The 22,141-nt window shown below is 40.8% G+C and overlaps 2 protein-coding genes across 4 annotated transcripts in view; both read right to left on the bottom strand.

Annotated features, from left to right (window-relative positions):
- Window positions 1-49: 49 nt before the first annotated feature.
- Window positions 50-5,395, bottom strand: LOC131776590 (uncharacterized). Its single transcript, XM_059092803.2, has 9 exons — window positions 5,263-5,395; window positions 4,268-4,426; window positions 3,936-4,016; window positions 3,597-3,791; window positions 3,155-3,271; window positions 2,793-3,038; window positions 1,877-2,049; window positions 1,463-1,625; window positions 50-877 (listed from the first exon to the last, which is right to left on the bottom strand). The coding sequence occupies exons 1-9, from the start codon at window positions 5,305-5,307 to the stop codon at window positions 182-184; spliced, it is 1,875 nt and encodes a 624-aa protein (XP_058948786.2). The 5' UTR covers window positions 5,308-5,395; the 3' UTR covers window positions 50-181.
- Window positions 5,396-6,278: 883 nt separating this feature from the next.
- The window catches only part of LOC131776588 (protocadherin Fat 1), a 32,273-nt gene continuing 16,410 nt past the window's right edge, over window positions 6,279-22,141 (bottom strand). For all 3 annotated transcript variants that reach the window (XM_059092800.2, XM_059092801.2, XM_059092799.2), the window contains exons 4-15: window positions 21,481-21,684; window positions 18,319-18,636; window positions 17,256-18,109; window positions 16,770-17,125; window positions 15,455-16,518; window positions 13,710-15,144; window positions 11,423-13,281; window positions 10,739-10,988; window positions 10,303-10,449; window positions 10,004-10,164; window positions 9,585-9,855; window positions 6,279-9,142 (exon numbers count right to left, since the gene is read on the bottom strand). In XM_059092800.2, coding sequence (XP_058948783.2) covers window positions 7,206-9,142; window positions 9,585-9,855; window positions 10,004-10,164; window positions 10,303-10,449; window positions 10,739-10,988; window positions 11,423-13,281; window positions 13,710-15,144; window positions 15,455-16,518; window positions 16,770-17,125; window positions 17,256-18,109; window positions 18,319-18,636; window positions 21,481-21,684 — 8,856 coding nt within the window. In that variant the 3' untranslated portion in view covers window positions 6,279-7,205. The remainder of the gene's footprint in view (window positions 9,143-9,584; window positions 9,856-10,003; window positions 10,165-10,302; window positions 10,450-10,738; window positions 10,989-11,422; window positions 13,282-13,709; window positions 15,145-15,454; window positions 16,519-16,769; window positions 17,126-17,255; window positions 18,110-18,318; window positions 18,637-21,480; window positions 21,685-22,141) is intronic.

Below are 22,141 nucleotides of genomic sequence, written 5' to 3' on the forward strand. Positions count from 1 at the left end.
CGACTTAAGAAAGATTTTCGACTTTCCTTTTATAGTACCAGACAAACACTCTAGTCGGGTAACCAAGATTAGGTTACATTTTATTGGAGGGGCTGAATTCTGTAAGTGCTTTACATCGCGGAAGAGGCTGTAGTGTAGTAGAGTTCGTGACCTTTCATATTCACGTGTTCAACACGTGACATTAGGGAGGTGAAGGTAAGTCATTGGATCGAGGCTGACCTATTGCGTATTGTTGTAGTATTTCTGGTGCAGCGTTATAAGCAGTTGGAATATGTAACACAATTATTTTCTCCTTATCGAGCTCAAAATGCACGAAATCTTCTCTGTTTAGAAGGGTAGGATCGTCACCCACACCAGAATTCATATCGGTCGTTTGTGTCGTCGATAAATACAAGGAGTCTGAAGAACGTGAATCAGTCTGAGTGAAATCTTGTTTTCTGCATTCATTGGATGTTTTCCGGTAATGTGACAAAGGGTGGCTGTCACTTTCACACACGTTATTTCCCCTCTCCCAATCTTTCTTTACGTCCTCTAGTGTTTTAAGCTTGGCGCATGATCGACCATCCGTATCATCAATAGTTGTGACTTCTTTTAAAGGGATTATGTTGTCATCTTGGCGTTTGTGTACTTCACAACTCTTAGCAGTTAATTCGCCTTGTTTTGTGCTACTGTTGTCCTCCACACAACTTTCTAATGTCACAGTTCTGGCCGTTGTTCCACCTTTCGCTTGTGAGTCTTCTGGTTTGCCGAAAGGTATTGTGATTTCATCAAGAACGGATGCAAGATGCTTTAGATTCAAAATTGGTCTCCCGTTAACTTTAAAAAGCTGCAAATTTGCCATTGTCTCGTAGCCTGTTGTTAGCTCCGATGCGAGAACCTGAAAATAATCATAAAATAAACAGTATGAGGGCAAGCACTTTTTTCATGTAGCTCAGTGGTGGGAGGACTCAAATATGGAGAAAACAAATGACAGAGTGCGATAAATTCTGTGCTCGGATTGAATTATCTAACTGAATTAGAGCTTGAAGTTCCCATTCTATTTCCAAAACTTTGATTTGATGTTCAATAAACTGTCGAGGTTGCGCCACCCTCCTTACCAAGAAGATGCAAAACTCGACCCAATCGAAAAAGTGGTCCCTTGAGTTCTACCGCGCCTCAGGCAGTTTCCTTGATTAAAGTTAGAGTCCTACCTGGCTCCCTATTCTCGTTCTTCTTATTCTTATTCACCGTTGTAATTTCTTTGATTCTGGATTTACGATACTCATTTAAAAGGAGCGCCTTCTTTCATCAGTTTCATACAAAACCAAAACATAAAGATCTTCACGGATTTAGAGATCTGCGTCCTAACTGACCCTTAAAAAAAAAACGCTCTGGGTCCCATGACGTCGTCTTTCAAGCCAAAAAGGCGTGAAAATCAAGTGACCTCCCTGTTTCAGTAAAATAAAGTTACCTCTTTACTTACCTGACTGAGCAAAATGACTTCCTGTCCCGTTTGATTCAAAATACCGTATAGAACACGATCACAGAGCCTTATGGGTGCCTTTCGTGCCCAGTCTTTTCCGTACTGATGTTGCATGTAGGGCTGGGAGAGAGACACAAACACGAGGCCAGCGTACACGAGGTAACTACGGGCAGAAATGATAGTGAGAGTTTAATAGCGAAACCAGTTCTCCAGTACTCATTTATACTCCCGCTTGAGAGAGGCGCTGTTAGAGGAAAGTGTCTTGACCAAGAACACAACAGAACGTCTCAGTCAGGGCTCAAACCCAGGCCTAAATACAGAGTTCAGTTAACTTATCACCGGGCGATTTCAATGTACCCTGACACAGAAAGATAAGTTAAGCTTGTAAGGAAAGCTGGAATTCCTATTTATTACCTTGGTCTTTTGTCATACAGCTGGGTGGGTACAAGTGATGTGATGAGATCTAATGTCACTTCAACCTTCAACACTTGGCCTTGTCTTAGAATTTTCAGTTTGCAGATATCACCAATAAACATCTGTGACAATTTGTAGTCAAACAGAATACGCTCATTACCGCGAAAATGAACCTAAACAAAAACAACACCACACAAAAACGTGATTAGCCCAACTGATAAAAAACACCCAGGTGTTGCTGTGAGATAAAAACTAACAAACAGTGGAGATTTTATTTCAGTTATTTCAAAATTGATGTTTAGGTCATAACAAGGCCTAATGCTGGTAGCACATGAAAACATGGATATATCTGACTCAGCAGAACCCACCCAAGGGATTTATAATAACTTCTCTTTAGATTATGAATGTTGTATTAAGCTAACAGATGGTGAGGATGAATGAATTAAGCAGATAGTGGGTAGTATTGTGATAAGTAATGTACCACCAAATGCTTCCAACTAATTGACAAGGAATTGTGTAGCATATTAAAAAGAGAATTCATAATCAGATCTTGAATATGAAGGATCAAATCAAAATAAACCTTCTATGTTATAGCCTTGGTCCACTGGCTTTAGGAGAGGAAAATAAAAATTAATAAATAGAAGCATAAACCCTTATTGCTTGCATTGGCCATGTAGGGTTGAATTTAACCACAATTGCTTTCAACTTGGATTGATTCTGGGCCTCATAATATCCATAAACTATAAACCCTCAAGATATTAAAATCCTGTCAAGAGGCTGGCAAATGTGTTCCACGACAGGCCTACATGGTGCTGGTTTTCTCTTCTATACACTTATCTTGTGTTTTGGGCAATACATTGTTGATTATTACAGGATCTCAATAAAAGAATCTCATAAGTTATGACAAGTTACTCACTGTTCCATTGTCTGCAATCACTTCGTCATTCACTGCCATAAGGACATCTCCTCGTTTCAGCACACTGCTGCAGCTGAACAAAGGAAGGACTTTTGTAACAAGGACCCCTGTCTGTTCTGCTGACAGCTGAAAGTAATTCCGCATGTGTTCACTTTCAATTGGCTGCCATTTGATTCCCAGTCGACAGAAACCATTGTATGTGTTGCTTTTCTCAATATCTCCCAGGAAATGTTTTATTACTGTTACCTGAAAAGTTGTTATTTGTCATAAATTGAGTTTTAAATGCAACATGTTCTTTACACATTCTATTCACCACAAGGAACAAAGTAATTTGAGTAAATTAGATAGTATGAATGACTTACAGGTATAATATATCCAATGTTTTCAGCATTATCCAGTGTCTCAAAAGCAATTCCAATCACTCTGTCATCCTGAAGGGCAGGCCCACCACTGTTACCACTGTTTATTGCTGCATCAATCTGTCCATAGTAACAAACAACATTAGATAACTCTTGCATCAGAAATAAGAGGATCTTATTTAAATATTAATTTTCTAATACTATAAAGTCTAGGGGGCCTTATGAAATGTCTAAAGGTTAAATGATGGTCACATATAGAGAGGCCCACTGACTGATCGTTGAGATAATTAAGTTGAATTCTTAAATTCTTCAATTTTCAAACTTCTGGAAGGAACTGAGCAAGATTACTGGGACTAAAGGCTTATTAAATAGTTCAAAAATCATGGAGAGGCAAACACATTTATACCCCATCACATAATCAACACTTAATATACACAGTTCTAACCTGTATAGCCAAAAGTTCCACTGCAGAGTGTGCATAACGCTGAATTTCCACTCTAGAGACAACTCCTCGCGTGACACTAATATTATCTCCACCAGTTGGAAAACCAACACAAACCACATCTTCTTCAAGTGCAGGTATCTCACCAAATTCCAGGGGGCACAGATCCTCCCAGAAGGTTTCATCTGTTACACCCAGCTTTAAGAAAATAAAAGATTGAATGGACTGTTTACAATGAAACAGTTTTAATGCCTTGTGATATGTCTACTTACACGTCCCATGTCATTACTTGAAGTTCTATAGTTTATATCAGAAGATCTAAAAGTAGTTTCAAATAGTTACCATGGCAATGTCACACTCATGGCCAACATGAATCACATGAGCATTGTATTTCTTAGCATCTCCATGCTTACGAACTCGCACCTGAAAAATAAAGGAAGCTAACTGTTAAAAATTAAATAAGCTGTTGTAACATGAATGCTGAAGACCAGGGATACAAAAGAATCCCGAAATGCTTCCTTTCCACTCAGCAGAGAACCAGAATTGGTCATGAAGGTCAGAGCCACTAGACTACAAAGTTGCTGCAGTGCCTCACTCCTGATAAGACATTCCCTACTTTCATTGGAAGTTTAAATTTTCAGAACAAAAGTAATTTAATGTATTTGTTTACTTACTGACTTCTGGTAAGCTACTACATGTCCATTGGTGAGAATTCTCCTGCCGGAAATCACAAACCCTGATCCAAAAACCTGCTGCTGCCGCTTCATCTGCCAGGGCATGCTATAGTTTGGAGTTGAAATCTGAACAAACAGTTTCACCACTGATTTCAACACCTGAGGAAAATGCATGCCACAAGAAGAAACAACTAATTAATAATACAGAGTTATGATTCCAGTTGCCAACTGTCACCTATTCAGCATATAGTATATGCAAAGAATATACAGGTACATATGCAAAAAAATCCCTCTGGCATTAAGAGGGATTTTTTTGCATATGAAAATAGAAAATAAGAAAAGGTACAGTTTGTGGATCTTGTAATGTAGGGTATGGAGGTGTTACGTCATAGAATAGAGTAGCCTTGCCCATGTATTTTTTTAGTGCGAATAAATAACTGAATGAAACACTCTAATCCCTAGTAGTTCCTCTACAGGTACATATATTACAGGTGATGTTAACCTTGTACTTCCTGCTACAAAAATAAGGTCTCATTTGGGCCGTGTATTGTAATGAACAAGATAAAGCCACGATCATAACTGCAATCAATTTAAAATCTGTGAAAAGACATACAATGTGCAAAAATAGCTTATTATAGAGATCGATTCATTTGAGTTATTCTCAAATTCTTGTTTTGAATGAAGGACAATAAAATTGTTTAAAATTTATGAACTCATTAGATCTTTATTCGATTTAGAGATCATGGAGGAGTTAGTTTTAATTCAGTCAAGGAATTTTAACATCAATCCACGCAAAACAGTACTAACTGAGACACATTGTTCACATGCTGCGATTTAGAATATTATGCTTTCCAGAACGAAATTAAACACTTGAAAAAAGCGATCATTTTCGACGACTCGAACACAACACATATATGCGTAAATTTTTGGCAACTTTTTCACTCTTTTCATGACATTCTTACTAGCATCAAAACAAATTGGGTGGCGCAACAAACCTTTTCGCTGGTCTTCAAGTGTGAGCCAAAATGCTTATCACCCATCTTGCCGTTAGAATATTCAAGCGGTCACCCGATCGAGAAGAATTTCAAGACTTAAAACGTCAGAGTTGACCGACAAGATCGAAACATTCCAAGCTCCCCCCTGCGCAAGGAATTGTGGTATATAGTACCAGTCTCCTCTCAGTAATCACAACAGGTCAATCTCACCTAATATCGTTCGCTACATTCTGCGGAGCTCTAGAAAGTTGTTTTAACAAGGGATCTCCCTACAACTGATTACAGTTAAAGAGAATAACATTATAAGCTGAAGTAATTGAGAAATGCCACGGATGAGTGGGTCAAAGAGAAACAAGGCGCCTTGGCTGGTGGACAAGCGACGGTGGAATGGGAGCTTAAACTCAGTAACAGTTGACGAATGGCAACAGGTCAGGTTTAATTGCAGTTCTAGTTTGATATAAGAAAACCCTTTACGACTGGGACTTTCAAGCAACCTTAGCCATGTGATCAGAGAAAAGATGAGATGAAAGCTTCGTTGTCTACAGCCTCTGTTATGTTAAGGTATAAGTCTTATAGTTGTCTCTTGTTTGAATATTTTGTCTCCTTTCAAAGTCCTCCTTTATTAGCATCCTACCCGCATTTTTCGTCGAATTATTTTGTTGTTAGAAACAGAACATTTCAATTGACTGTCAAATGAAATCCAGGATTGCACTGGTTTCCCTTCACAGCGGTCTGTGATTGGTCTAATAGATTCGCGCCTCTCCACCAATCAAATGCAAAACCAAAACCAATCGCGATCTGGTAATTTGCGTTTTTCCCGCAATTCGAGCAGTTTGCTCGTTTCTACGTTTAATTCTCATTGACTGCTTGATACATTTTCCTTCAGTCCGATTGGTCATTATTACTTCGTTTGGTCTTACGACACTTATTGGTAAATGAAATGCGCTCCATCATCTTTTCTCGACAAGGTGAAGGATTGGGGAGGGAGGGAGAGTCCAACACTAACGAACTCGAGCCAGTATTTTGAAAAGTTTATTACAAAGCTTAAAGACTTAAAAAGAGTAAAAATTTCTTTATGAAAGATACTAATTTGACTCCAAGTCAATAGCTGTCAGTAAGAAGAGCATATAAAAATAAATTACATCTTGTGGCAGACTCACAGATTGTTTCTTACCTAGTTTGCTCTTCGATTACTTACAATCTGATAAATAACATTTTACAAGTTATAATCTCGGAAACATGCCTAATCGTTTGTATAGTAAAAGATTTTAAATATTTTTAAACATGATCGAAAAAAATCGCCCGGCGAAACATATGCAAATCTAAAAATTTCGATTAAAAAAACTGTAAAAAATTATCAAAATATAATTTAACGCCTTCAAAAGAGCATTTCTATGAAATTCAAAATAAAAGGTCTAATCATTTGATGTAAATTTGAATAATCTTGTCAGCCTCAAGGTAAAGCGGACTATAAATTCTGTCTCTTCGCAAGAAACTTTTAAAACCGACATTGTTATCCAACATATTTCAAACTTTGCAAGTCTATGTCAACAGATTCTTAAACCTTAACCTCTAATAAAATCTTCAATTTCTAAAAGTCAATGCAATTTTCTTTAGCTTTATACTGTAAATACTAGCTTTGTAGAGAAATGAAAGGTTTCCAATGTCTTTTATCAAAAAAAGTTGGAACAAAGAGCTTCCGGAAAATGGATTATTGTCTTAATGATCAAAATAAAACAAGGGTTTGCATAACACAGATTTTAAGAGAATACAAGTGGCTTATACCAAATGAGTAGAGCTGGATACGGATGAGAACTTTTAACTCAAGAGACACTGGGTCCCCTTTGTCTCATAAGTTACTCTACTTCTTTTTGATTCCATTGTTAAAACTTCCAAGACAGAGGTTCATCAACTACGATAATCAAATATTAGTTTTTAGTCTGTCAGATTTCAGATTCTAACTTTAGCTCTTCTAGCTCGTTCATCATCTCCTTGATCTCTCTTTGTAATTCTTTGTGGAACTCTGGGTCGGGTGTAGCCGCGCGGGCGTATCTGTCACGATGGTAATCATCATCTTCATCTTCTGAGCAATTCTCGGAGTGCAGGTAGGAATTCTCCGGTGAATCATCGCACACCTCCATTCGATTCCCAAGATAAACCTGCTCCAGATCGTCCTCTGAGTACATTCCGTCCGTGACACTTCCCAGCTCCGAGCCCCGCGCTGTAAGTGTTGGCGCGTATGATCCCACGGGAAGTTGGTCCAGACTTTCTGGATAAGGCTCTCTTGGAGGGCGTGGGAATCGCCCTTTAAAGATGTCTGGATCAAGATCTGTGGCATCTGAGAATTCAGAGAAGCGGGAGTCCATGGAGTACCGTGAGGCTGATTTACCCTTAGGATTTGTGTATTCCATGGGCTTTTTAGGAACATGCGGGACGTCTGTGTATCCGTCCTCTGATTCTGATACTCTATAATTCCTTGGCCTCTTAGGAACCTCCGGCACATCAAGAGAACCCTGTGAAGATCTAAAACTTGACGGCCTCTGTGGTACTTCCGGAGCAAACGTTGCACAGTCCGGGGAACCACTATAGCTACCTGAATGTTCTTTTGACAAGGGAGTCCTAGGAACTAGGTCAGCAGGGATGTCCGTGTAGTCCCACTGGTAGCCAGGTAGATTGTTATCAGATAAAGAAGTCAACGTTTTCATGGTCCCGAAATCCTTTCGAACTTTCTCACGCCTGCGCCAAGAGTCCTCCGCATCGTACCCAGGAGGCATACCGAGATCATCTACATTGTAACCATGGACTTCCCTTGGGGGAGGAGTGGGAGGCTCTGGAGATGTGACTTCTGAGCCTACCACGGGTGGGGAGACCTTCAAAACCGACGTGCTAACAGCTCCAGCTTGTTCACGCTTTTCTCGTCTTCGTTTGGCTCGACGTCGAAGGAAAATTACAACAAGGAATACAATGAGCAGAATAACTGCGAGCACTACAGCAATTCCAATGATTTCTGTCTGTCCCAATGGCCAGCCGCGTCGGGCCTCAATACTAGTGAGCACTAGCTCACAAAGTTTTCCACCATGAGAGCTTGCAGAACAGTTACATGCAAAGTTTCCCAATTGGTTCACACACACGCCTCCATTTTTGCAAGGGGAACTGGCACACTCGTCAACATCTTCAGAACAATCAGCCCCCGTATAACCCTGAAGGCAACGGCAGACTGCAGCACTATTCTTCTGGTTTTCTTGGCATGTCCCTCCGTTTTGGCAATGGGAATCTTTACTGCAGCGATACCCTTCATCACAAATCTCCCCAGAAAAGCCAGCGCGACAATGACATTTGTAAGATTCACCATGGTTGGTGCAATTCGCGTTGTTTGCGCATGGGTTAGACGAACAGGGCCTTGTGTCTTGCTCGCAAGTCTTTCCTTGAACTCCCGCTGGGCATGTGCAAATAAAGCCACTCTCGCCGCTTGGAATGCAGCTTCCGCCATTTCTGCAAGGCGCACTGGCGCAATGACCAGTGTAGATGTGACATTGTGTACCTGAGTAACCGTCTTTGCATCTACACTGGTATCGGTCTGTTGGATGAGGGACGCATGTCCCACCATTCTGACAAGGCTTGAAACCACAGTCCACAAATGCACGGCAATCTGAACCTGAATGACCAGGCAGACACTCGCACTTCTTCGATGTCAGGGTCTCTATGCATGTGCTGTCACGTGGACAGGTGTTGATGCGGCATCCACCTGATAACTGACAGCCAGGTACCGCATTAAATGGTTCGGCAGCTACGTAACTGTTTGAGCCAGACATGGGCAGGTCCTGGTTGTTCAAATTCAAATTTTGAAGACAACCTTTGAAGCCATCCTCGACTAAATGACCTGTAAGAAAATGTTTTTCAGTTAATTACTGTACCTCAAATCCTTCACTTCAGAATGCGGTAATTTTCCTCGGAGGGTGCGTAAGTGACGTGGAAGCACGTGACTTCAACTTACTTACATGCGTACAGTGGACGAGAAGAAGAAGAAGAAAAGAAGAGCCACTTTGAGGAACGTCCACTGCTAAATCCTACTATTATTATTATTATTATTATTATTGTTATTATTATTATTGTTATTATTATTATTGTTATTATGGTCAATATTATTATTATTGTTATTATCATCATCATTATTAAAATTTAAGTTAGTTCCAAGTGACACAATTTCATATCTAAGTTCTGTCGAACGAAAACAGTAACACCTGGTTACAAAGTTGAAAGCAATATGAATCAATTATGCTGCTGGGCAGCATGCACTTCTAGCTGTAAACAATTCTTCTCACCTCGATTGTTGAGATCCCTCCTACTCTTTGATTTAACAACTTTGGCGCCGAAGTAAATCGCGTTATCATCAAGATTCAGTATTCTCATCTTCCCAGGAGATTTGTTCCAGGCGCGGTGACGACCCTGATCCAGAATTAAAGTGGCGTGGTTACCTTGCCGCATGATTGCCACGTGATGCCATTTACCATCGTCCACTCGGGCCCAGTCTAAGTTTACAACCCCGGCCCCACTGCCAAAATCAAAGCGTAACTGAAGACGGCCGTTCACAATCTGTAAAAACAAAGATCACGGATATAATCGATTAGATTACACTTTTCAAACCCATGTTGGATTTAGAAACCTTTGCTTCTGAAAGATTTCTTTCTCTAGACAAACGTGACATGTTCATATATAATTAATGAGCACACATAAGACATACCTCTAGAATACTGTAGTCATACTGTCCAGCGGCCCACACTAGTGTTCCTCGAGGTTCAGTGGTCTTGAGAGCAAGACTAATAGAGCGGCTTGGTTCATCGAATGACTGCTTCAATTTATAGCGGATGTAACTATCACCTCCAAACGATATGGCATTATTACCTGTAAAAAAAAAACAACGAATGCATCACTAAATGCTCTCTTTGTAATGTCTCTTTCGACTTTGCTTGAGTTTTGCTATAAATATCTGTTTTAATGAAATTAATCTTACGAAAAAAGGTACGATTTCGTTGAAGATACCTATTATGCAGGATTGATCTTCGCAGCCCGGTTTGTCAGGTTGACACTTGGATGAATCAACGCACTTACACTGGAACCCCAAGGGAAAGTCGGCGCACTCATAACCAGCAGGACACGGATTGGACGCACACTTACCACTTGCGCAGCCTGGGAATGAGTTATCACACGATTAGTTAAATGCAGAATGTGACCAGCGGATAAAGGGGATCTAAATTTCTACCACTTTGACATGATACAGAGAATCCTTGATTTAAATAAGAAGCAGAAATAATGCAAAACTTAAAGGTTCCTACTCATAGCCTCAAAGTAAACTAGAAAAAAAGTAGTTAAACAGTGATTCATTCTAAGGGAGTTAAAAACTTTAAAGGTAAGGTCCACCAATAATATTAAATTCGACCAAATGAATCATACACGACCAATTTCCTCATGATCTTACCAGCGTCGCGGTTACACATACAAGCATGACTTCTGCTGTGTTCATAAGAAGTGTAAGTGGTTCTTTCAGACATGATTCTTATTTGCTTGTTCTGTGGTTTATAGACCGTCTGACATGAGTAGTTTTCGGGGCAGTGCATTAGAGGGCATTGGCTGACACCAATGTACCCTACTTGGACTCCTACAACTCTCTGGAAGTCACCACGGGAAGAATTCAGCTTGTGTGCGATGTGCTGAGATGCGTAGAAACCCTGAAGAGGAACAGTGAGAAATCACATCATCAAAATGAACAGGAAGCACTTCCACCAATCAGAACAACGATAAATATTACAAGGAGCCAATGAGAACTTAAAGTAAAAACAAGCACAGTTCGTCATGTACGGCATTGATGTGAAAAAAGCAAGTCGCAATTTCTTTTAGTTTTGTATATAATTAATTGAGAGGATGGCGCGAGATTAATCACAGAGCGAAGAAATGGGAAACCAATGCTGTTCCCAATGACTTTTGACGTGAAATCATACAAAGATCGAACAATTTCGACACCTAAAACTCGAATTTAATAAGAAGCCCTTGTTTAGGCTTTAAATGACCTTCGATTCTCCGTCGATATCAAAATATGTTTTAAAATTCATTCCACGAAAAATTTGCTCAATCGAATTCCCTTCGTCATAGAGGTAAGTCCTACCTTGACTCGCTTCATAACAGCGAATACAACATCCAAACTTGTGTCAGAAGATTGCAGGCTCCATATATGGACATTCTCAGCAGGAACATTAAGCAGGAATCCCAAGTAGTCTCTGCACTTGCCCAGGTTCCTCTCCACGAATGTTCCCGGGCTAAGAGCCGACAGGCGCAGAGTCAGGGAATGTCGCAGGATGTCTTCAGTTATATCTGACACAACAATTTTCACTGGAACATAAGTGAGGTACTTGCCATCGGATACACTGGCATTCAGATTGTAGATTCGACTTGGAACGTTAGAAGTGGCACTGATCACTCCACTGTTTGTTATCGTGAAGGGGCTACCAGAACGAGGCGCAACAATCGAATACGTCAGAGGGTCCCCATCGGCATCAGTTCCTTTGACACTTCCAATGACACCACCGTTAAACTGCGAACTATACAATTTGAGGTAAACGGTTAGCGGCTCCACGACTGGAGGATGCGAAATGCCTTCAACTACAATGATAGTGAGTGTCTTGTCCGTGTACATCGGTGGCTCGCCACTGTCGAACACGCGGATCTCGAATTTGTGTTCCTTATCTCTATGATCCAAAGGTCCTGCTTTGGTTATCAGACCGTCCCTTTCCAGTTTAAACTTCGTTTCGTCGCCTATAATTTTCATAAAAGTAAATGGACCTTTATTGCCAGGACCATCACGGTCATGAGGCCGTAAAAAGATGACAGTAGTACCTATGGCGGCTAACTCACTGACAGAGACAGTAAAATTTGTGTTAGTGAATTCAGGCGGGTTGTCATTCAGGTCGTTGATGCTAAGTTCAACTTGGGTCTCTGCTGACAAAGGAGGTATCCCCTTATCCTGAGCACGCACTGTTAGAGTGTACTGAGAGACAGATTCATGATCGACATGCGCCTTGATGCTGATTACGCCAGTGATGTCATCAATTTTGAACTTATCTGCATCGTTTCCTTTCACGATGGAATAACGGATATCTCGGTTGGAACCGCTATCAAGGTCTGTGGCGAACATTTGAAGTACAAACGAATCCAAATCAGAGTTCTCGTCCACTCTAGCGGTGTAAAGATCTTGTCCAAACTTAGGGACGTGATCATTAGCATCAGTGACTAACACACTCAGTGAACAAGTTGTAGTCAGGACTGGCGGACCAACATCACTCGCCTGAATTGTCAACGAATAACTCTTCCTTGTTTCAAAATCCAGGTTTCCTTCCAAAGTAACATCTCCTGTTTTCTTGTCAATTTTAAAGATGTCTGAATCTGGACCTTTCAGAATCTCGTAGGAGAACTCTTCGTGTCCAGCCTCTCGGCTGATGGCCTTCATTTTTGTTATCTTCGTACCTTTTGCAGCATCTTCGCTCACATTGGCTTTGTAGCTGGATTTGTCAAACTCCGGAGGAACATCGTTTATATTCAAAACCTGAATCACTACATTGCACGTTTCTGACTGAGGGGGGACACCCGCGTCTTCGGCCTGCACGGTCAACACGTACTCCGCTTGCTTCTCTCTATTAAGATCGCTCGTAAGCGTTATCACACCGGTCTCGGAGTCAACACTGAACGTATCGCCTGCCGTGTCCAATAAAGAATATGAGATCTTCCTGTTCTTTCCCAAGTCGGAATCGTCTGCCCTCACCTGCAGAAGCACTTTATTTCTACGGGCGTCCTCATATACAGCCTTTCGGTATTCTGACTGACTAAAAACAGGTCCATTGTCATTCACATCGTCAAGAAGGACCGTTATGTTACTAAAACACGCCTGTCCTCCGCGATCCTCCGCTGACACCATGAAATTGTACATTTCCTGTACCTCGCGGTCTAATAACTTGGCAGTTACAAGACGACCTAGTGAGAGAATGAAAGAGAAGAAAGTTAAGTTTTTCGGGCCGGCAAAGAGTTATACTAATGAACCATTCCAGCGCCCCTCTTGAATGGAATGTTGGTTCACCAGGAACCTCTTCCAGCCACAAACACCTCTTCCACCTCCCCTCTTCCTTCCCCCCCTCCCTCCACACCTTTCGTCTCCATTTTCCTGCTCTCTCTTTTTTTGTATCCCACAAAGGCGACCAATCTGAGACATATTGTTAGGCCTCGAGTCGCTCAAACCAGCTGTTTCAAATGCAGTGACTGTAAAGCCATCTTTAACCAACAAATATATGACATAGGAATGCAGCAACAGTAAGCTACAAAAAAAAAAAGTAACGTAATGCTACTACAAACTGTAACATTAAACATCACGGCACATTCATTGGTGATATGGATATGATACTCACCAGTTCCGTTTTCAACTCCAAAGAAACCCATTCCTTGTCCAAACACGGAATACCTCAACTTGCCATTATCATCAGCGTCCGCGTCAGTGGCCTCCACTATCATTACCTCAGTACCAGGCTTCACGTCCTCGCTGAGATGAACAATAGAAATTGACTGGGTACATACTGGCACATTGTCATTAGCATCAAGGACTGTGATAATCAAAGTAGTGAAGCTGGTGAAAAGACCATCTGAGCAGCTTACATTCAGCTTGTAGGACGATACGGATTCACGATCCAGTGGAGAGTGCACGAAGACTTTGCCAGTCTTTTGCTCGATTCCAAATTTAGTTTGAGGATCGCCAGACATGATAAAGAAGTATACATCAGAATTGGTATCGTTGTCAAAAGATGCTAATGTGCCGACGTCTTGACCAATTAGGGCGTCCTCTCGAACAGAAAATGTGAAGATGTCCTCAGTGAACTGAGGTGGGGAGTCATTGACATCCAGCACAGTCACTTCAACGACTGTATAACCTGACAGCTGTGTGACCTCGCCTTTGTCGGTGGCGCGGACTCTCAGCACAAGAGAGTTTGCGACTTCGCGATCGATTGGTGCTGCTGTTGTTATCCAGCCAGTGTGCTGATCAATAGCAAACAAATTTGTTTTAGTTACAAAATCGTACAGTATTTTTCCATTTTGGAAGTCGTCTAAATCCTCGGCAAAAACTCTCAAGACCTTTGATTTGACCATCATATTTTCTGGGATACTGACCCTGTAAGGATTGGCCACGAAATGAGGCTTGTTATCATTCACGTCTGTCACTGACACAATTACCACAGTTCGTGCGACTTGAGATATTTCTGAGGAATTAGCCTCGATGACTAAAACGTATCTTTTCAATGTCTCGTAATCCAAACGCCGCTTGAGTTTAATCTGACCGCTAGCATCAATACTGAAGTGATCTCCCTTCGATGATGGCGAATTCCCAGGAATTATTTGGAACCCAACTCGTGGACGTGTGCTGCCTGGAAGTAAGGTTCTTAAAGTCGTTATGATACCGTCGGTGTTCAGGTCTTCGGGCACAAGGATTCTGTACACTGACTTTTCAAATTGTAAAATCTTGGCGTTCTTCCTTAGCACGTTCACCGACACTTTCACCGTGTTACGTAAATATGGAAATCCGCCGTCTTTGACTAATACGTGGAACATGTAGGTCTTCGTTTCGGGCTGCCGAGAAATTTTTATGAATCCCGAGTCCTTTTCGACTTCAAACACGGGTGGGGTCTGGTGACCAAGGATGACGTATGATAAGGCACCATTACTTCCGGTGTCAGCGTCATTTGCTGACGTCATCAAGATGGAAGTTCCAACTGGGGTTGAACTGTGGATTGTCACCTCGTACAGCGGAAGCTCAAACTTTGGTTGGTTATCATTCTCATCAAGGACGTTAACCTGTAAAGAATTGGTTCAGTTAATATTACCTTTTTCTTAATGAGCAACGACGACGTTTCGACGTTAGCTTAGGGTCATCAACGATTCAAAGTGAATAAAATTGTGCGTAAATATTGGAAAAATCATGAAAGCAAGGAAAAATGTTAAAGAAATTAGGTTAATAAATGATGATGGCGTCCACTGCCTCCAATAGGATACTATGCGAATATTCTTTAAAGGTAGAGCAATCATAACATTTTAAATACAGCTGAATTTCTAGATTCAATGGAGTCATAATAACAAGAAGGGCATCACAACTTCGCTCACGTACCTGTACAGTGCAGAACCCAAACCGTCCTCCTCCATCAGAGGCTCGAACGGGAATTGACGAAAAAGCCTCTGATGAATTCTCGCGATCAAAACTAATCTTACTGTAAATCATTCCTGTTTCGCCATCAATCATGAACTTCTCAGCGGCGTCTACGTCGTCAATGGAATACCTGACACGGGCGTAATCACCAGAGTCTAAATCGGTAGCAGTAACCATGGTGACAAATGTTCCTGGTGGATAATTCTCGTAGAAGTCCACAGGGTAGACTTCTTGATCGAATACTGGACTGTGATCGTTAGTGTCGCCGATCACCACCCGTACACTGGTCACCGCTGATGATTTCCCGTCCGTTACCTCAACACTAAGGTCATACACCTTACCGCGTTCAAAACCGACATGCTTTGAGATGGTCAGAACACCGGACGTTGAATCTATTTCGAAATATTCTTTTCCGTGTCCGGATTTAATCAAGTAACGTAGCTTGCCAACGTCATCGTCATCCGGGTCACTGGCTATCACGCGTGTAACAAAGAATCCAGGCCCCGCACTGCCTGAAATGGACGTGGCGTAGCTGTTCTGTTCAAAACTGGGCGGGTTATCATTTGCGTCTTCGACCACAATGCGCACACGAGCCTCTCCAGTCAGCGGGGGAGTCCCACCGTCTGTAACGATCAGTTTCAATTCATGGACTATATTCTGTTCGTAATCCAGTCTCTTCGCAACTACTATTTGACTTGTTGCCTGGCTGATGACGAAGAACTCACTTGTTTTGCTATCATTATGGGAATTCAATGTTTCCAGTCGGTATCTTAGCTGCTTATTAACTCCCGAGTCTCTATCGAACGCTGTGAAGGAAACCACCGAGGTACCAGTCGGAGTGTCTTCAGGAATAGTCGCCAGATACAGTGATTGGTTAAACAGTGGAGCGATGTCATTGACATCAGTGATGGTGATAAGCACTGTGATTTCTCCGTAAGACGTCGTCGATTCGTCGGTAGCACGCACAAGAAGCTGGTAGCTAGTCCGAACCTCGTAGTCCAGAGAGGATTCTACCGTCAGAACTCCTAGTTAAATCAAATAAAGATATGAGAAGACCTTTACAAGCAAAAACCAAACAATATTAATATGACATAAAACGAACTCGTGTCTCTTTTCTTATGAAACCCAGTACACGTAACAGTACCAACAACTTATTTATCAAATTGCATTTCCACTCTTGTAAGCTATGGCTCAAAGAGTTTTCCAATACGTGAAATTGTGCGCGCAGGGATAAAAATAGCGGCCTTTTGTTATGTATGAGGTGCTTAATTCTAACCTGTTTTCAAATCAATGGCGAACTGATTATATGGATCTCCAGCCAAGATTGTATACAAGATATCTGCACCACCAGGACTTCTGGCTTGTACTCGGGTAATTTCCTCACCAACATTCACATCTTCTCTTACCACCTTGCTGTAACTCAAGTAGTCGAATATAGGTGTTTCTTTATCCACGACCTTGATCTTCACAATAGTTTTGGCACTCATTCGTACCACGCCTTCATCTCGCGCTTCAATTTCAAGAGTAAAGACAGAGGGAACTATTATGCCATCTAACAACCTGCTGACTTCAATGTTTCCAGTGGCATAGCGGACCTCGAAACGGCCTTCCCCTCCTCCTTTGAGAAAGTACCTGTGATAGAACAAACATAACATACATCAGCAACATAACGAAAAAAGAAAGAAGCTGGATGCTATCAAAGAGCTTCCAAAAAAACAAAACAACCCTAACTTTCCCGATGTAAACAACGGAAATCACATACTTGATGGCACCATTGCTGCCGATATCCTTGTCGCTTGCCTGGACCTGTCCCACAAATGCTCCGACATCTGCACTAACTTGGATCACGAAGAAATACACATCTTTGGTAAAAATCGGTGCATTGTCGTTTACATCATCCACAATCACGTACAACAGACTCTGAGCTACTCGAGGCATTGGTTTTCTGTCGTCCCGAGCTTGGACAACGATTTCATATCGATCTGTTGTCTCTCGATCAAACGTTTTTCCTGGCAACGTCGACACGATGCCTGTACTTTCGGAGATGACGAAGAAATGCGATGGAACAACAACTGAGTAGGTAATGGTGTCGCCGACTGAGTAGCCTACAGTCTGCAGTTGAACGATGTCGGCAGCTGTACTGATTCCTTCTACAACTGACGCGTTGTACTCCATCTGACTGAACTGAAGATCACTGACTGGCAGCGGTTTACATTCAATATTCACAGTGGCTTGATTACTAAAGTTTCCATCCGAAACAGAGACTTGAACGTGATAAACTGCTTGATATATGAGTGAAGAGTTTTTCACGGTTATAACACCTTGTCTTGGGGAAATATCAAAGATGTGCGTGAGAGATGGCGTGGCAATTGAGTATGTAAGGCTAGTGAGAGGTTGGGAGTCTCCGTCTGCAGCTGTGACTGTGGTTATAACAGAACCAGAGTACGTTGGTAAGAAGACTACTGCTTCGAACACAGGAGAGGAAAAGATTGGAGGAAGGTCGTTGACATCGTGCACCGAGACAACGACATCTGTAAAAGCAGAAAAACTGGGTGTTCCATCATCAGAAACTTTGATCTTGAACCTGTACGACGACACGGACTCAAAATCCAGCATCTGTGAAGGAAGAAAAGAAAAGCCTACTTAACAAAGGCAATAAAGTTGGTCTCACTGAAAAAAGTTAAAGATACACCGCATATTCCTGGGTGTACAGAGGTGTATTAGGAGTAAAGCGCCTTGCCAAATTACAAAACCTAACCAGCAGACCAAGAAACTTCTAGAGCCAGACCTCCTAAATGAAATTCTTCCCGCAATATTCTCTTTACCTCTGCTGTCATCAGTTCTCCAGATTGTGAGTCAATCGTGAACATCGAACATCCAACAACTTCGTACATCAAATCACTACCGCTGACGTCGGCATCACTGGCTTGAATGGCAAGTGCTTTCCCATCTCCACCAATTACAGGCGAGTCTTCAGGTAAGCCTTCCTTGATGTGTCCCAGGTAGAGCAGTTGGCTAAATGCCGGCGCATGATCGTTCTCGTCGATTATTTTAACAATCAGTTGAGTTTGTCCATTTCCATCGCTACTGGTTCCACGAATTAAGAACTTGCACTCAGTAAGCTCTTCAGCATCGAAAGGTTTCTAAAAGCAAAAGTCGCGGTTAGATTCAAACCATATAAAATAGCTGAAAATTGCTTTGCGTCACAAATGTGGTTTGTTTCCTCTTTCATTTTCCCGAAGTTGTCTCCTCTGTTTTGTTGCTCAACAACTCGAAACATTCTAACATTTCTGCTCTAATGTGATAGTTTCCAAGTTATGATGGGAAAGTTACAGTCTAATTTTGCTCTTTTTTACAGTAATTTACCATTAGAAGCAGACAAAAAAATGAACTTGATTACAGTAAACCCTGCCGGGAATATACCAATATACTTCTAAATTTGGTTCCACTGAAACGGCATGAAAATAAAATTGTGCCAGCTTGTTGCACTTATTTCTTATAATACTTAAGTGAGACACGTAGTATGATAGTACCTTTCAAAAAACACTCAAAGTCATTTAAAAACATATTCTTCGTCCCAAGAAAGTAGAACAGATAACAAAATTCAAAGTAGTCTTTAGCATGCAGGTTGCCGGCCTAATATTTGCTTTGTTATCAAGTTTCGAAAGAGTATCAAAAGAAAGGGACCGAGGGTCGAGAAAAAACGTCCAAGAGCTGATAATTTTCCAAAATATAACGATTTCAAGAGGTTAACAATTTACGCCCATTTGTCATGATTTAGACTTATGACGACTTAATGACTTTGCAATGAAAACTGTAATGTGATTTGAGACTGGCGCACCAAATGAAAAAGAACACTTTGTCAGATCACGAACATCCTCTTCAAATTATAGAAAAAACAACACCTTCGGGTGAACAGAAGAACATCTGTCTCTATTTTTACTGGTATTTTTATCAGAACACCCACGAATATGTAACCATTTTGAGAAACAAACAGGAAAATACTTCTAATGAAAAACTATTGATATCCAAAAAGTAAAACATCCTCGTTTGTTATCGACTCGAACTGAATTTGACAACCTAAACTAAAATAAAAACTCATTCAGTGTCACAACCTTTCTCTGTTAAGCGGATTTAAGGGCTTAAAATATTTTCTAACAATCAAGCGCACACGTAAAAATTTCACAATGACCTTTGGTGAGCTGCTAAGCAAAAAGTTACACAAACATCACGCGAGGGAAAATCAAAAACTTGTTACGATGAAAATCATTTCATAAACGTTCAGACTCTTTAAGTTCATTCAATATGCTATTTTAAGGACTGATAAAACCAGAAATGCATTCTAGAAGGTTCAATCGGCAGATAAGTCTCATGTGGAAAAGATGACCTTTGTCATTGACGCCAAAGAGGCGATGACGAACAGATGATCAATCAGCCCCAAGTCATGCAACAACCAAAAGCGTAACTTATCGTTGCTAACGGTTCAAGCAAAGTCTAAAACATTTCACTGAGCCTTGGTGGTCAGTGGATGACTTTTTATCTTAAAGTAGCAATTTTTTGTCTGTTTTATTTGAAAACCATAATAAATTGGAACGTGCTATGAGTTACTAGGGTGAGGGAATGTCGGATTACAGCTCAACGCATACCCATAAAGCTCCCGCAATTTATCACGGAACGCAACCACGCGAGACAATTAACTAATAAAGTCCACTATGCAACTGTTTTTTTTTTTTCTTAACATTCTTGCGCCAACATTTAAAGAATAAGAACAGCACATGCTTCTAAGATGAAATGTCGCAAATGAAAATATTTTATTAGCATAGAATTATAGGGAGCAACGACAAGAATTTTGCAAACGGAAATCAATCCCACTTAATCTTGAGAGCTTTGCGTCATAATGCTTGATGCTAAGTAACTTTCTAATTTGCTTCAAGAACTCGACTTTTGTGACAACAATCTCATTACTCTTCCATTAAGTGATAAAAGAATATGTTCAAAGTACACCTTGCAATAAGATTAACGAATAAAATCTTAAGACTTTCTGTTCATACTCAGCAGGGTCTAAAACAGTCGCGCGAGCCATTTCAAGTTGTTACTCAAAGGCAGTTTTCACATATTTCCAGATAATGAAACATCTATTTTTGTCTTAGCCTGAGGAGAAATGCTGCAGATCAATTCACCGGAATTTCCCGTTTCGTACGGCTAAGTTCTGTTTACAAAGACCTTTTATGTAGTTGCAATCATAAGATCATGTAACTCTTTTCAATTGAAAGATAACCATTAACCTCTTAACAATAAACACGCTTTTACCCCCCCCCCCCCAAAATTAAAGAATTTGGCAACGACAACCTGTAACTTGATAATGTCATAAGATATTGAAATGACTTTTTAAAGCCTAAAGTTTCTGTACTTGTTTTTTTGCATTAAAATGAATTGTATTTGGTAACAGTTCAGATTGTCCACATAAGTTTTTTCCTTTGAGTCCAACCGTATTTCACGAGAAAAGGAAGACAGTACTAGGCACATCACGTGCCACAAGAGATTGTCAGCAACTGATTAACTTCACAAAATATGTCTTTAAACCTTTTAAATATACTTTAAGTTTTAGCAGGTTTTAGAGGGAAATCAGTTAGGGTCAGTGCCGGACTAAACACTGATCAGTTAAGGCTTTCGAACAATCTAGCTGCCTTTATAAAGTTACCTCCTTGAGCAATTAAACAAATAAGAAAGCCAAAAAGGTTCTTTCACCGTAAAAATATTACGCATACTGCGATGCGTTAAATAATTGCTGTAATGTTAATTTAATAACTTCGAGAGAGGAAATCCTTTCATCTGCTGCATACCAAATAATAATAGCATCACGTTCACAAAATGAACTGCTGTGCACACGAAAAATCTTTAACATGTAACATACTGTTAAGTTGAAACAAATCGAACCTTTTCTCAGCAGGTTCACTGGAAAAAGTCAATAACAATGTGATGTTTACCTTGTTAGTAACTAGCCCAGTTTTCCGGTTGATATCAAAGTCTTTCCAGCAGGCGTTATCCTGAGGCACAAACTCATAAGACGGCAAGCTGCCATTGAATATCACGTTAATAATTGGATGACCAGGACGATGATTTTCTTTGATTGAAGCTTGGTATAAAGGTCGCTCGAATTCAACAGGCTGGTTAATGCCTCTTACCAAAATCTAAAGACATTTTGGAAATAGAAACTAGTTAATGAGATAATCAAACAGAACTTTATCGTAGATTTGACCAGAATATTTGACATTAGAATGGTACATGGAATAAAGTCGTGAAACCCAAAACCCTACACATAGACCAAATAAGGCCCATGAAACAAACACTTTGAAAATATAATACATGTTGGTAAAAATGAATACAACAGAAAAATTTTTTTCAAACTAGCTTTAACAACCACAAAGTTTCAGGCAAACAGACAAGGTGTCACAGAGAAAACCTGAAAACCAGGGCTTGCATTGCACAGAGGGTAACAGGTACCAGTGGTTCAAGTTGGTCATAAACATATTCACTTCACATGATCTTTTCTGCCCACTGAAGTCTCCTGAGGCTGACTTCCTGCCACTAAATCTTAAAGAAACCCCCAACATAACAAATCTACCAGCTATGCCACTCCTCTGAAGT

The sequence above is a fragment of the Pocillopora verrucosa genome, chromosome 14 (assembly GCF_036669915.1).
Source record: "Pocillopora verrucosa isolate sample1 chromosome 14, ASM3666991v2, whole genome shotgun sequence".
NCBI classification, from domain to species: Eukaryota; Metazoa; Cnidaria; class Anthozoa; order Scleractinia; family Pocilloporidae; genus Pocillopora; species Pocillopora verrucosa.